Source organism: Nicotiana sylvestris, chromosome 4 (assembly GCF_000393655.2).
Source record: "Nicotiana sylvestris chromosome 4, ASM39365v2, whole genome shotgun sequence".
Classification (NCBI taxonomy): domain Eukaryota; kingdom Viridiplantae; phylum Streptophyta; class Magnoliopsida; order Solanales; family Solanaceae; genus Nicotiana; species Nicotiana sylvestris.
The window spans coordinates 132,660,729-132,674,816 of NC_091060.1; the positions used below are offsets into that span (position 1 = coordinate 132,660,729).

The following is a 14,088-nucleotide window of genomic DNA, read 5'->3' on the forward strand; positions in this document are numbered from 1 at the left end:
CATTTTTATTTGCAGCCTTTAGATGGTGGGGTTCCTTCGTTTGTGGGTATCTTTCACTACTAGTTTTACTTTCTTAAATTTTTGTAATTAAAATTAGGATTTAACTTCTAAACGCTGATTGCATTAAAAAAAATTATGCTCACATTAATTATAATTACTTACTTGAAAAGTACACATATTGTGTAAAAAATCATAAATATACATAAATCTTTCAAAATTCAATCGGACTCTAAACTTTTATATATGTACCCCTTTAATTAATCTCACCAACGGTAAACAAAGTAAAGATCATCAACCTCTATAAAGTGATCTATTGTGAGAAATGTAGAGGGCAAGAATTAATCCTCCATATGTTATTTAAAAATTTACATTCTTTTAGAGAGGCGTAAGTATTTGTAAAAAAAGAATAAAGAAAAAAGAGAAAAGAAATGCCCTTTTAGAAGTGACAAACATTGATTGCACGTGCAATTAAGGTCGACGACCTTCTTAATTAGTTATTGAGTAAAATAAGTAAAAGGAAAAAAAGACTAACCTAACACTAAAAGGATCAACAATTAGTTTTCCATGAATTAACTTGAAGATGATATCATAGGCTTCCTGTTGCAAATTGACATCACCGAAATTCCATTAAAATGTAGTAACTTATTTCACCTAATTTACTGGAAACCTTTGGAGTTGGATCATGAGTGTCGAGTGAGATAAGCGTAGTAATTCCTTTCAAGGAAATTGAGAACATACATGAAAGGTTATCATGACTTTGTGACAGAAGACATATATGTATGTCGTCTTTCGTTTTATTAACTGACTGATCTTGCTTTTGTTTGTTATAACAAAGGCTTATATCTAATGTGTATAATTAAAGAAAGAATATATTTTAATTAATTAATTTGTCGCTTGAGAATACATGCAAAAGCTTTTCCAAGGTTTGAATTTGAAGTATCTAATAAGACCACTTTATTAATCCATATGTTCCTGTGCTCATTTGAAACGAGTCTTAGTTCGGGTGTTTAAATAAATATACTATGTACTATTTTTTTAAGTAGATGTCAATGTATTCCACAATTTTATGAAATCTTGTGTAGTAAATGTATATAAATATTTTAAACAACAACAACATACCTAATGGAGAATCTTTTATATACATCACATATAAGTTACATTGACGTGTAATGATTTGTAAGTAACTCTCAATAACAAATATGATACTCACGTATTTACTATGTAACTCGTTCATGGAAGGAAAAAGGGGGGGTAAAAGGAGAAAAAGGTAGATGAAATCCAGCTCATAGGGACAGGACCCCACGTGCCAGTTCACGGACTCGTACACTTCTCATAAACTATGGAGGAGAGAGGACCCTTTAGCTGTCTCTCGTCTCTAACGCTGGCAACAACCCCTGATTATGACTTCTTCCCCTTTCCAGTTTTGTTCGACCACCCCCTTTCTTACTTTCTTTCTTTCTCTCTAATTTTCTATTGATTCTTCAGTATTCAAATGTCCTACGTTTATAGTTGAGAAATTTAATTTTCAAATATATACTTATTGTTCTGTGGAACTTAGTATAAACTTATAGGGTATGTTTGGTATAACGGAAAATATTTTTCAAGAAAATGTTTTCTTGGAAAACAAGTAGTAATTTTATTCATTTTTCGATGTTTGGTACGCAAATTAAGGAAAATAACTTCTCAAGAGTATTCATAAATAATTTAGATATAATAAACATGAAGTCATAAACTTTCAAACAAACAACCTTCCGAAACCACAAATTTCATAAATTTTCGAACCGCTAAACTTTCAAAACCGCGAAATTTCGAACCCGTAAACTTCCAAACACATAAACCTCCGAACTCATTATTTTGAAACATATAAAATTTTGAACCTTTAAACCGATAAATAAAAAATTAGAACTAAAAAATATATTTTAAAAATATTTTTTTTGGAGGGGGGGGGCAGTAAAAACCGAAAAAACAGAAATTTAAATTACAAAAAAAAAAGTAATTTTTTTGGGGGTAGGGTGGGATGGGGGCAGTGGGGATGGGTGGTGCAGAAAAACGAAAAAATAGAAATTTGAAATTGCAAAAAAAAAAATTAAGGTAAAAACATATTTTTTTGCGGTAGGGGGGTGGGGTGGGGTGGAGGGGTAGTAGGATGGATTGTAACGGAAAAACTAAAATTAAAAAAAAAGCCTTTTTTTGGAGAGGGGGTGGGGTGGGCTGGTGAGGTTGGGAAAGGTTGAGAAGGAGTTTTGGAAAATATTGTCCCTTCTTTTGATAAGAAAAATATTTTCCTCCAATGAGCTCATAAGGAAAATATTTAAGCCAACCAAACATGGGAAAATTGAAAAATATTTTCCGAATTATGTTTTCCTTTATACCAAACACACCCATAGTTGATCCAGACTTCTTCTGCTATTAATCGCCAACCATCACTCATTAATTCCATTAAATAAGCCAAATTATATTAAACTTAGTTGTTCTTATTAGGATCGAAATAATTATGTGTTATGCGAAAACTAACAAAATAAATCTTGAACAACGATAAATGAGATAATAAAAGAAAAATATACCAAAAGAGACATAAATATTTAACATCGTTCGACCTACATCCGCGGGCGGAGATGATCAATCCACTATATAAAAGAGAGTACAAAATATCGAGAGAACAACCTTACAAAGAGGCAAACTGTGATGACCCGATAGGTCATCTTATAATTTAAAACAAAATTCTGTGTTCCGAGACTTTTAAAACCCCATTTTATTCTTTTTCGATTTGTGTGCGCAACCCGACATATTTCCGGAAAGCTTTTATGATAAAAGTTGATGAAAATAATAATTTTTGCCTTTAAAAGTTGATTTAATTAATTTTGGTCAACATTTTGATTAAACGGATTCGGACTCGTGTTTTGATAGTCTCGATGGGTCTGTATCGAAATATGGGACCTGGGCGAATGCCCGGAATCGGATTCGGAGATCCCTAGCCTGAGTTATGAATCTTTATTCAAAATTTTAAGTCTGAAAAATTTAATGGTTTTTAAGAGATTGTTAATGTTTGATCTTGTTGGTATCAGGTCCGTATTTTGGTCCGGAGCCCGGTACAAGTTCAATATAATATTTAAGTTATGTCTATAGAATTTGGTGAGAAACAGAGTTATTTTGATGTGATTCGGGCGTACGGTTGTGAAAATGGAAATTTTGAAGTGTTCTTGGGAAATTCATGTGATTTGGTGCTAAATTCGTAGTTCTATGTGTTATTTTGACAATGTGATCGCACGAGCAAGTTCGTATGATGTTTTCAGACTTGTGTGCATGTTTGGTTTGGAGCCCCGAGGGCTCGGGTGAGTTTCGGATAGGCCACGGGGTGATTTGAAACTTAGAAAAACTACTGGTGTTTTTCAGTCTTGTAGCAGGCCTCAGACCTCGCAAATGCGAGGTCAAGCTTCGCATTTGCGACCACTATTTGGTTCGTATTTGCGAGCTTCTCATTGCAAATGCGAAGAGAAGTTGGGCCAGCCTAAGTTCGCAAATGCGAACAATCCTTCGCATTTGTGATAGGGACATGGGAAGGTAGACTTCGCATTTGCGACCAATTGATCGCATTTGCAATCAGCTCAACTCGCAATTGCGAGCATTTCTTCACTTTTGCGAAGGAAGCAGGAGTGTGAGAGGCCTCGCACATGCGATGGTTTTCTGGCATTTGTGAGCTTCGCAATTGCGAAGCTCATGTCACAAATGCGACATCTGCAGTTGTGTAAAAGGGACTTAGATGAGATTTTTCATCCATTCTTCAAATTTTCAAAACCTAAAACACAAGAGGAGATTTTTCAATGCCATTTCTTCCCCAAATCATAGGTAAGTGATTCTTAACTAGTTTCTTTCAATCATTCCCTTCATTTTACAAGATTTCAACCTAAAATCTAAGATTTTCATGGTAGAATTGGGAAATTTTGGGTAGAAACTAGGAATTTCAAAATTTGGGGATTTAAAGCTCAAATTGAGGTCGGATTACAAAATTAATTATATATCCGGGCTCGGGAGTGAATGGGTAATCGAGTTTTGGTCCAATTTTCTGGTTTGGGCCAAGCGGGTTAGGGTGTTAACTTTTGTTGCCTTTTAAAAAATGGCCTAAATTGAATTCTTTGCAATCGTAGGTAGTTCCTAAGGCTTAAATTGAATTGTTTTGTTGGTAATTTGCTAGATTCTATTGGTCCGGAGGCTTGTGTGAAGGAAAAAGCGGCGGTTGAGCTTTGAGTTGGTCGTTCAAGCGAGGTAAGTGTTGTGTCTAACCTTCGCTTGAGGGATTAGGTATTGTTGCCTATTTGTTACATATTTGGTTATTGAGTACAACGTATAGGTGAGGTGACGAGTACCTATGCATTGTTGTCAAGTCATAGCACGCGAGTGAGTCTAATTCTTGTAATCATGTTATTCTTTAGTCATATTGTCCATGCTTAAACTAGTTATTCTTTATGTTGAGCAACTCTTAACATGTTTTACGGAATTTGATATTGATTGAGTATTGACTCAAAGTTGAGGTTGACATTGTGGAACTAAATGTTGAAGTGAGACTTGTTATTGATAATTCTATCTCCCTGTTGTTATTGTTCTTATTTGGTGAGGCAGAGTGTAAAGCATGAAGGGTGATGCCGTGCCATCTGTATATTAATTATCATATGAGGAAGAGTGTAAAGCACGAAGGGTGATGCCGTGCGATTTCATATTCATTACCATATGAGGAAGAGTGTAAAGCATGAAGGGTGATGCCATGCCATTTTATATTCATTATCATCGTTTCTTTCATTTATTATGGTGAGGATGAGAGTAAAAGCACGAAGGGTGATGCCATGCACTTCTTTTTGCTATGTTTAATATTTCCATTGGTGCAAAGCATGTTGTTTGCTGTGTTTCTTTACTGTTATCATTTTCATGATCTTGTACTCCCCTCAGCATGTTTTCCCCCCTCCCGTTAATATCTTTTTAGATTCTATTAGTTGTTATTGCTCGTATGCTGTTTAACCACACATGTTTATGTATGTGTTTTGTCCTAGCCTTGTCACTACTTACCGAGATTAGGCTCGACACTTACCAATACATGGGGTCGGTTATACTGATAATACACTCTGCACTTTTTGTGCAGATTTCGGTACTGGACCGTGTTGACCCGAGTTGCGCTGCTGACTTCAATCCCTCAGGAAACCCAAGGTAGATCTGGCGGCATTCACAGACCCTGGAGTCCCCTTCCAGTTATTTCAGTTTACTATTTTTTTTATTCGAAAACAGTTATATTTTCCTTCAGCCAATATTTATAGTAACTCTTAGAAGTTCGTGAATTGTGACACCAGATTCTGGGTAGTTATCTATAAATATTTGGGTTATTATGAACTTCCGCACTTCTTTAATCTATTATGATATAATTGATGTTATTTACTGAATCGTTTAAGAGTTAGCGTATTTAATTTCTAATTGTTGGCTTGCCTAGCAACTAAAAGGTTAGGGGCCATCACGGTCTCGACGATGGAAAATCTGAGTCGTGACACAAACACAAGTGGCAGGCTAATACTGCCCCGATATCCTCCCCTTAAACATGACTCTCGAGCCCCATATGACTACATCGTGGATGCTACTGAATGAGATCCTCAATTTATAGAAGTCCAAACCTTTTCCTACAAGAAAAATGACTAGCCAAATATGAGAGATTTATAATTTCATTCTACAAGAAGAAAAATTCAATTATGGTAAATATGTTGTCTTTTTCTTCAAAAAATACGAAAATTAAATATGGAAGAAAAGCAAGACAAATACCTAACAGTATTAAAGCAGCTTATTCTTTTGTATATATTGGTTATCTTAAACAAAGTTCATTTACTTAATTTTCCACATTGGAAATGTATGTTATTCTATAATTTTTTTTTTTTTAATTTTGAAGAGATAATCGAGAAAGCAAAATGCAAGGACAGAGGTGCTTATGTATAGTAGGATTATAATACATCTAAAATGAAATGTTTTTCAAATACGAAGAAGAACAAGACTATGAAGCACTAAATTGACAAAAGCCTGATTCCAAGGCAGAGGCAGCTAGCGGATGAATTTTTCAAAGTCATCTACTCGTATTTGATGAAACCAGACCACTGCGTGCAGTCATATATATTGGGGAGAGAGGGAGGGGGGGGGGATGTGGAGAACATTATGGTCTTCCACTAACATAGAAATTAAAAAACAAAAAACAAGATTAGCCTGGAAAATTAATTTTTTCTAAATGGGGTTTGACTGAAACTTTTGACTGTTTAATCATTATACTAACGGTTTAGTTATAGTTGTCTTTTTGCAGTTAAAGTCCAGAGACTTTCGGTATCATCGCCAGCCGCTCATTTGGTTTCTTTTCATCTTTTTCCTTTCCGGAATCCGAATGATCTGATAGGTCTATAAAATAATACTCCGTCCGTTTCAATTTATGTGAATCTATTTGACTGGGCACAGAGTTTAAGAAAAGAGAGAAGATTTTTGAACTTGTGGTGTAAAATGAGGCACATATATTTTGTGTGGCTATAAATCATTGCATAAATGTAAATTTTTTCCAAATAAGGAAAGGGGTCATTCTTTTTGGCACAGACCAAAAAAGAAATAGGTTCACATAAATTGAAACGGAGGGAATAGTATTATAATAACAGAGCCAGGCTACTACTAGGTCAAAGGGATCTTAACTGTTCTATCACCATGTATTTTCTTGGCTGTTAGGACAGTTGGCCATGTAACATCTTATGAATATTGGAATCGTTAAGAGAACATGGGGTGATGTGTTGGAATATTATTCTCTATTCCTTTTGATAATAGTCTATTTTAATCATATATAGAACCAATCACCCTGAATTGGCCATGAAAGCATCGGACCATTGTCACAAAGACAGCACATTTACGGTTTCTATATATAATTATGTACTTCAAAGTTAAAACAAATGTAAAGGTCCAAATATACTGTTAAATATATTTGCGATATGTTTTACATTTGTCTTCCGTTTACCTATTAGTCCATGAAAGACCCTTTCTTATTTTTCGTCTCAAATATGTCTCTCCTACTAATACTTTTTCACGGTGAAAAATTTAATCGACTTTAATTGATAGGATAAATACCATGTATAATAGGGTTATATTTGAACTTTTTTCAATATTCAAAGGCTGCTTTGATTATTTCAGAGGGTACACAAACCATTATGAAAGTGCATTAAGGGTAAATTTATAATTTGTTGAATATATTAGTTAGAGCCGAGATAGGATATATTTGAGACGAATAATAAGGGTGGAAACTTTCATGAATCGCTTGGTTAATGGCCTACAAATGTAAGACAAATATTTCGAGGGTAAATAGAACCTTTTGCTAAACAAATGACTTGCGTGCTAATATCTAAAACGAAAAGATTTAATATTAAAAACAAAAACAAAACGGGAAGAGAAAAAGGCAAAATGGCTCAAAATAACCATGTTATAAACCACAATCTCGGTACGTAAATGGTGGGAAAGTGGACCATTGAGTGTGAAGGCCTTAGTTTGGTTAGTGCACAATAAAAACCAGATGTGGGTAGTCGTTAGAGTTTAACCAAATGAGGGAATACGATTCTCCCAACTGGTCTTGCAACTAGTACAACGTCATCAATAATGATACTAAAAGTTTTATATAATCCTAAAAATTGTGGACCCCCACTATCATCAAAATTCACAAACATATACTACACAAACTAAAATAATACTACTATTCCTATATATTCAACAAAATCTTGATTATAAAATGGAATAAGAACAATTATTACATAATACAATAATGTAAAAAGAAATGAAAGGAATGATAAGTTGGAAAGAGTTAAGAGTTAAGACAGAGGCCAAATTATGCAAAAGAAAACAGAAAGAAGAGAACGCAAAGACAACTAGAGATGAGAAAGAACATAGAAGACTATCGATGGGAAGGGGAGGGTATTTTAATGCTGAGACAGAGAGGACAGAGTCAAGTGCTTCTAGTCTCGCAGCTGTCATTCGTTACCCAAAGCCATTACCCCCACCCCACTCCTCTTAGGGGCTGAGCTATAATGTTGATTACGTGTTCGGACGAATTCAGTAACTTTTTTTAAATTTTATATTTGTATTAAAAAATTCATTAATTACGTATAAATATTTGATTGTAAACCTAATAAATAAAACGAGTTATGACATAATAACAAATTCAGAATTTATAAACTTTAAATTGTGGCTATGGATCTGCCTCTCTCCCCTCTACCTTAAGGGTTTGCAGCTGTCGAATCCCTCTCTCCTCTTATAACATTTTTATTTGTTAAACATATTAGCCAAAACAATAGCTATAAACATCACTAAGCTATATTTGTTCCTACCCTTTTATTTCTCTCTCCATGATCCTTTTCTGCTGCAAGATAGAGAGAGAAAAAGCTAGCAAAGGCAAAAAACATTATACAAGAGAAAGAAGAAGGTGGTACATGAGTTATGCCATTGCTAACAACACAACGCCCTAGCCATTGGATATTGTGAATAATATTCAGGGTTAATTCATTGTTTTTCTTTGCTTAAGGGACAAGTCAAACAACAACCTTACATTTTTATGCAGTTGAAGTTTTAGATATATGCAATGGCTTATCAGCATTATCGATCGCCCTTTGGGGATACAACTTACACAAAAGTCTTTGTTGGTGGGTTGGCTTGGGAAACACCAACTGATATAATGCGACGTTATTTCGAGCAATTTGGAGAGATTCTTGAAGCTGTTATCATTGCTGACAAGAACACTGGCAAATCTAAAGGCTATGGTTTCGTAAGTTCTATTATTGTTTCTCACATTATGTGATTTAATTTGCTGATCAAAATAATGTATATACGATTTTGTGTGGACGGACACAGGTTACTTATCGTGATCCAGAATCAGCAAGAAGAGCATGTGAGAATCCAAACCCAGTAATTGATGGGAGAAGAGCAAACTGTAACATTGCTTCTCTTGGACGCCCTCGTCCTTCACCACCTCGAGGTACTCAACTTTTCTGTTTGATTGTTTATTTGACTAGTCAAACTTTATTTCTCGATAAAAGAACCACCACATTTTAATCATAATATATTTTAGATGAAATAATAAATAACCTTAAAATGTCTTAATTATGATAGGTAGGGGACAAGGAGGGAATCCTTATCAAGGAGGAGGAATACCGCAAGGACCAACATCATCATCTTATAGTGGGGTGGCACCAGCAGCACCACCACCATTGCCACTACCTCCACCACCTGCAACTCCTATGATATATTCGCCATATGGGTAAGTTAATTAATTCACTTTTTTGTTTTTTTTGCTATTCAATTTATGTATTTGATGTTTTTTTTGTTTAGTCTATGCTAGTAAATGAAGGAAACTATAATGGTCCATCATCTGATCATATACTGCAGAGTGAAAAAGATGGGTGATAAAAATGGCAGGCATTGCCAGTGGTATTACAACTGAGAAAACCTCTCATTGATGTTGTCGTATGCCATTATATAATCATACAAATGGAAATAAATATTTATATATCATCTAGTAATTTTATTCAATGCAGGTTGGTATAGGCAGATCAATAATAAATAAATTGGTGAATGGTGACTGTTATGCACTGAGTTGTCAGTTGCAGACAACGTGTAATGCTTTTTTTTTTTTTTTCTGTCCTTAATATTGGATTTTGGCTCGTCCAAACTTAAAACATGTAAGTGGTGTACTTTAAACATAAGAATGTTCCTTTGGTTTTCAATTTAGAAGGGGCTCAAATAGTTTGAAAGATAACTACTAGTAGTATGATTTATCGAAGAGCGCACTTTACTTTGGATACCATTTTATCAAGAAAATTTCAACCTTACTTTTTACCTTTTCTTATTTTGTTGAAAATGAGAGATGAAAATAATGCTGATTAGAGCCATTTTGACTTTAAATCTACTTGCTTTTGACTTGCATGAATTTTATAATCGAATAGACATTTTTCTTATTGTATTGTTTATCGATACCTTTCCTTCACCTATTTCAACATTTCCTTGCATTTTTTATTGCTTGCGAAATAGATGCAAAGAGTTTTTTGTGAAAAACACTTTTTTTTTGGGTGGCCATTTAATTTAGTGATCCGACCATCTTTGCATGCCCACGAACTGGTTGCCGGGGCTTCGATATTCTCACAAATAATGGACAGTGGTTTTGTTTACTTTCGATAGTAATTTTCCGTCCTCTCTCTCTTTTTCTGTGACAGAAAAAAGGCTGAACAAAGACACTAGCTTGGTCTTTTTTATTTTCCTTGTACTTTGTACAAGGCGTGATTGTTATAGGTATCATAAAGTATAATACTGTAGCACGAGTAGAAGAAAGTAACCAGCAATATTATACCACAACATATGAAATTCTGACATGCACATTATATTGCATTCTTTTAACCCGCTCCTCAGATTGCTTCCTTTTTCAATCATCACTTTGGATGGTTGATCTTTCTCTTGTGTCTTTTCTAGTAACTTTTTATTCTCCTATCTTATCAAATCAAAAAACCATAATTTTGCTATACCCCTACGTTAGTCATCTGTAAAACATAACCAAATCTTCAAGAAATGCGACAACAATATAATATATCCATGTGTGACTAACTAAAAATTAAAACATGACATATAAGGCACGTTTAAATATGTGCACGTACATACAACATTTGTTACGCCCTTGTTTTGGTTGTACAAGGGGTGCTTGTCGCTCCATTGTTTGTCTCACTTACCTTGTTATAACACATTGAGAGTACGTTCTATATAGTAAGAGTCCTACTGTTTCTAGGGTACCTTTTACGTGAAAGCTGCTTGCACTAGTTCCATATTAGTTTCAAAGTACTACTAATATGGATCTTAATCACATTAATTGTAATGAGTTTGCAGCTTTATGTATGCAACTAGTTACTAAGCAAAAGGGCCATTTTCATTGTCACTGTTTTAGCTGTTAAAATTAGATTCGCTTGTCTAGGCAATTACAACATTCAAGTCCCGGGAAACTCAAGGGTTCCTAGTTGACAAATTGATGAACTAGAAATTTGGAAATATACTAAAAATATTAGGGTTTTGAACACTCCTTTAGAACGATGCAGCAAATGAACGTTGAGGGAATAGGATTCTGGTGCATTTGGTATGCAGAATATTTTTGGGACATAAGCCCTTTTCTGAAAAATATTTTATTCGAGAAATATTTTTTGGTCTTTAGTTGGCGAGTGAAAAATATTTTTGGAAGAAAAAAATACTCCACTTATTATAGTACTTGTCTATTACCTTTTACCATAACTTGATCACTTGATATGCTCTTTTCAGCGATTTCTCCTTAAGAAGTTGTTATAAATTATTTATATACCTCTAACCAAGAAAATTTCTAAATGATACCCTTTGCTTTGTAAATATTTTGCAGGTATGCGACCTATCCTCCTGATTATTATCACCAAGTGAGTACCCTTGCCCTTAGTCTTTCAATATTTTGAATTTTCCTTCTAATTTTACATTCAAACTAAAAATAATGAAAAAAGTTAAATGTATGATAATGACATGAGGGAAATTATAATGAACAGGGAATGTACAACCCACAGTACCAGCAAGCACAGTATTATCAGCAAATGTATGGAAGTTCATCGTCTCCATATTATTACGGATATTCCATGCAGGGATCAAGGGGAACATTTTCTGCTGCTCACCCCCAACGTTTTCAAGGCGGACCTGCAGCTTCTTATCTTTATTATCCTACTACTCCCTTGCCCGCCGATGCTGCTGCTGCTGCTTCCTTCTCCTCTTTCACTACCCCTCCTCCTCCTTTACTCCAACACCCTCCTCCTCCTGCCGCTACAAGGCTTCAATTTCCTTCTCCTACTACTGGTATGTCTCTTTACCGTAGAATTTAGTTTATGTATGCTGACAGTGTAAATAGTAGTCACGTTTACGCTACCAATGCATTTTAACATGTACTACTATTAATTAGTAGGTAGCCCACCTTATTTCTAGGTTACTGTTCCCACTTAAGGACGGTTACCTATAGTCTTCTTTTGAATGACTTATAATGTATAAGTATATAGAAGTTAAAACTATTTAACATCACATTTAAATGTCAGAGACAACATATTATGTAACTTGATTAAATTAAAACTACATAAATAGGTTTTTATTAGGTGAAGTTGCAGGAAGAAAATTATACTGTATATATTACGGTTACTGTATATTATAGTAATAATAATAAGTGTTTAAATTTTATGCAACATATGGAAAGGTATTAGAGTAAATTAAGTTAGAGGGTATAAAGCGGGCCATGTGGGGAACTCTAAGCATGTGACATGAGCTGTCTGGGGAAGGCAGTGATCTATCAATGGGTCAAATGAAAATCATATGCCAGGGAGGCATTTCTGAGTGTAAAATAACAGTAACTGCATGTGAGAATGGTCATACAAATCTTAGACTAGATAAAATGCATGGTTCTAAATGGGCAGTGAATCAAGTGGCTGAATTTATATGAATTCCCACTATCCCTTAGAAAAAAATTGTGATATTTTAGGTACAGCATGGTAACTAGTGATCTGTTGTTTGTTCAGTTCATGTCCTCATCTGGGAGATTCAGTGGGGACCTTTTATTTCTTTCTTTCGTGATGTGGTGGACAAGATTGATTATTTAATTTGGGAAGACTTTTTTCAGTTTTTTCTTTTTCTTTTCATGAATTATTAATATCTGCATAGGAAAACTAGAACATATTTAAGAACTCTTAGTTGAACTATGGAGATGAACATGTATGATTTAAATTGTACTAATAATTAGGTTGCAATTCCAATTATTGGGACACACAAATTGTCAGTAACATGTTTCATAAGTTTCCACGGACCTACACCTCCTATCGACTGTATATTTTGCAGCTGGTAGGAACTTAGGATTGAGTTACGCATCTCTTAGGTAACTGCTGAATATTTGTTATCCCACATAAATTGGAGTAAGAGTCCAACTCAACATAGGGATGTGCATATTTAGGGTAAAACCAATAATCCGAACCAAAAATCGTGTTATTGGTTTAATGGTTCGGGTTATTGTTTATTAGTTGTGTGACATGTTAGTGCTCTATGACCATTGAGATATGGGACTCGATTTTTGTAACACTGATTAATTGCGTCATATATAATGATACATAAAACTTAATACTCTTCTATGATTAATATATTGATATTTTTTGTACCACTGTAAACTGGCAGAATCACAGATTCCACAGCAGACCTCAGGAGAAACAACAGAAGCTGGGACTGTGACTACTGAGAGTCCAAACACATAAAAAGAGAGTACAAGCTCATCATCAAAGCATATTATAAGTCATGCATGGTGAAAATAAAAACAAATTGTACAATCTTTAACAAAAAATTAACGATGTCTCGTCATCAACCTCAATGACTTTATTTAAAAAATCTATCCATAATTTTTCTTGGTCCATGCTTTGTTATGTATCCAGCTGAATACTCAGAAGAATATTGATCTCAACAACAACAATGGCTGGTAAAGATGGACTACTCAGATACATGGCCACTTCCTATCTTCTTTCTTTATCTTTTTTATTTCCTTATTTCTTTTTCCTTTTAAACAAGGAAAACATTTCAATTGTTGTTCATTTATTTATTTTTCATTTTACTAAACATCCTTTATTACTGTACGAACAGTAGGACGGAAATATTAAGCCCTCAATAACGAATTATGACATATTTACCCCCTTATTAATTTCTTTCTTCATTATATTATTATATTCTTTTTTTATTTTTCCCTATATATGTAGTTATTGGTGTATCATTTCTTTATTTCCCTGTTTCTTTTAAGGTTGGAATTACCAAAAGTAAAAGACCAGAAATGAATAAATAAAAAATAGTTTATTAAAGACATTATGTGTTGTTTTCATCTTAAATCATAAGCAACTGCTGACTGAAATAAGGAGCTCTCTTTTACCCAATCCTGCGAAGGAAATGACTATTTCCCAAAGATAAAAAAGGTAAATTTAAAAAAAATTCCGGCAATCAATTATCAAAAATAACTTATTTTGTGAAAATTGTTTTCTGTCATAC

The 14,088-nt window shown here is 34.2% G+C and overlaps 1 protein-coding gene across 1 annotated transcript; it reads left to right on the plus strand.

Moving 5' to 3' along the window:
- Positions 1-8,322: 8,322 nt before the first annotated feature.
- Positions 8,323-13,750, plus strand: LOC104213658 (uncharacterized). Its single transcript, XM_009763187.2, has 6 exons — positions 8,323-8,803; positions 8,890-9,013; positions 9,148-9,295; positions 11,426-11,459; positions 11,583-11,883; positions 13,237-13,750. Exons 1-6 carry the CDS (start codon positions 8,621-8,623, stop codon positions 13,311-13,313), a joined length of 867 nt encoding a protein of 288 aa, XP_009761489.1. The 5' UTR covers positions 8,323-8,620; the 3' UTR covers positions 13,314-13,750.
- The last annotated feature ends 338 nt before the right edge of the window (positions 13,751-14,088 follow it).

Bases quoted from the DNA above. Each gene is read 5' to 3' on its own strand.
- LOC104213658 (XM_009763187.2), top strand. From the start codon at position 8,621: ATGGCTTATCAGCATTATCGATCGCCCTTTGGGGATACAACTTACACA. The intron at 8,804-8,889 runs GTAAGTTCTATT...GGACGGACACAG, and splicing joins AATCTAAAGGCTATGGTTTC to GTTACTTATCGTGATCCAGA. The intron at 9,014-9,147 runs GTACTCAACTTT...TAATTATGATAG, and splicing joins TCGTCCTTCACCACCTCGAG to GTAGGGGACAAGGAGGGAAT.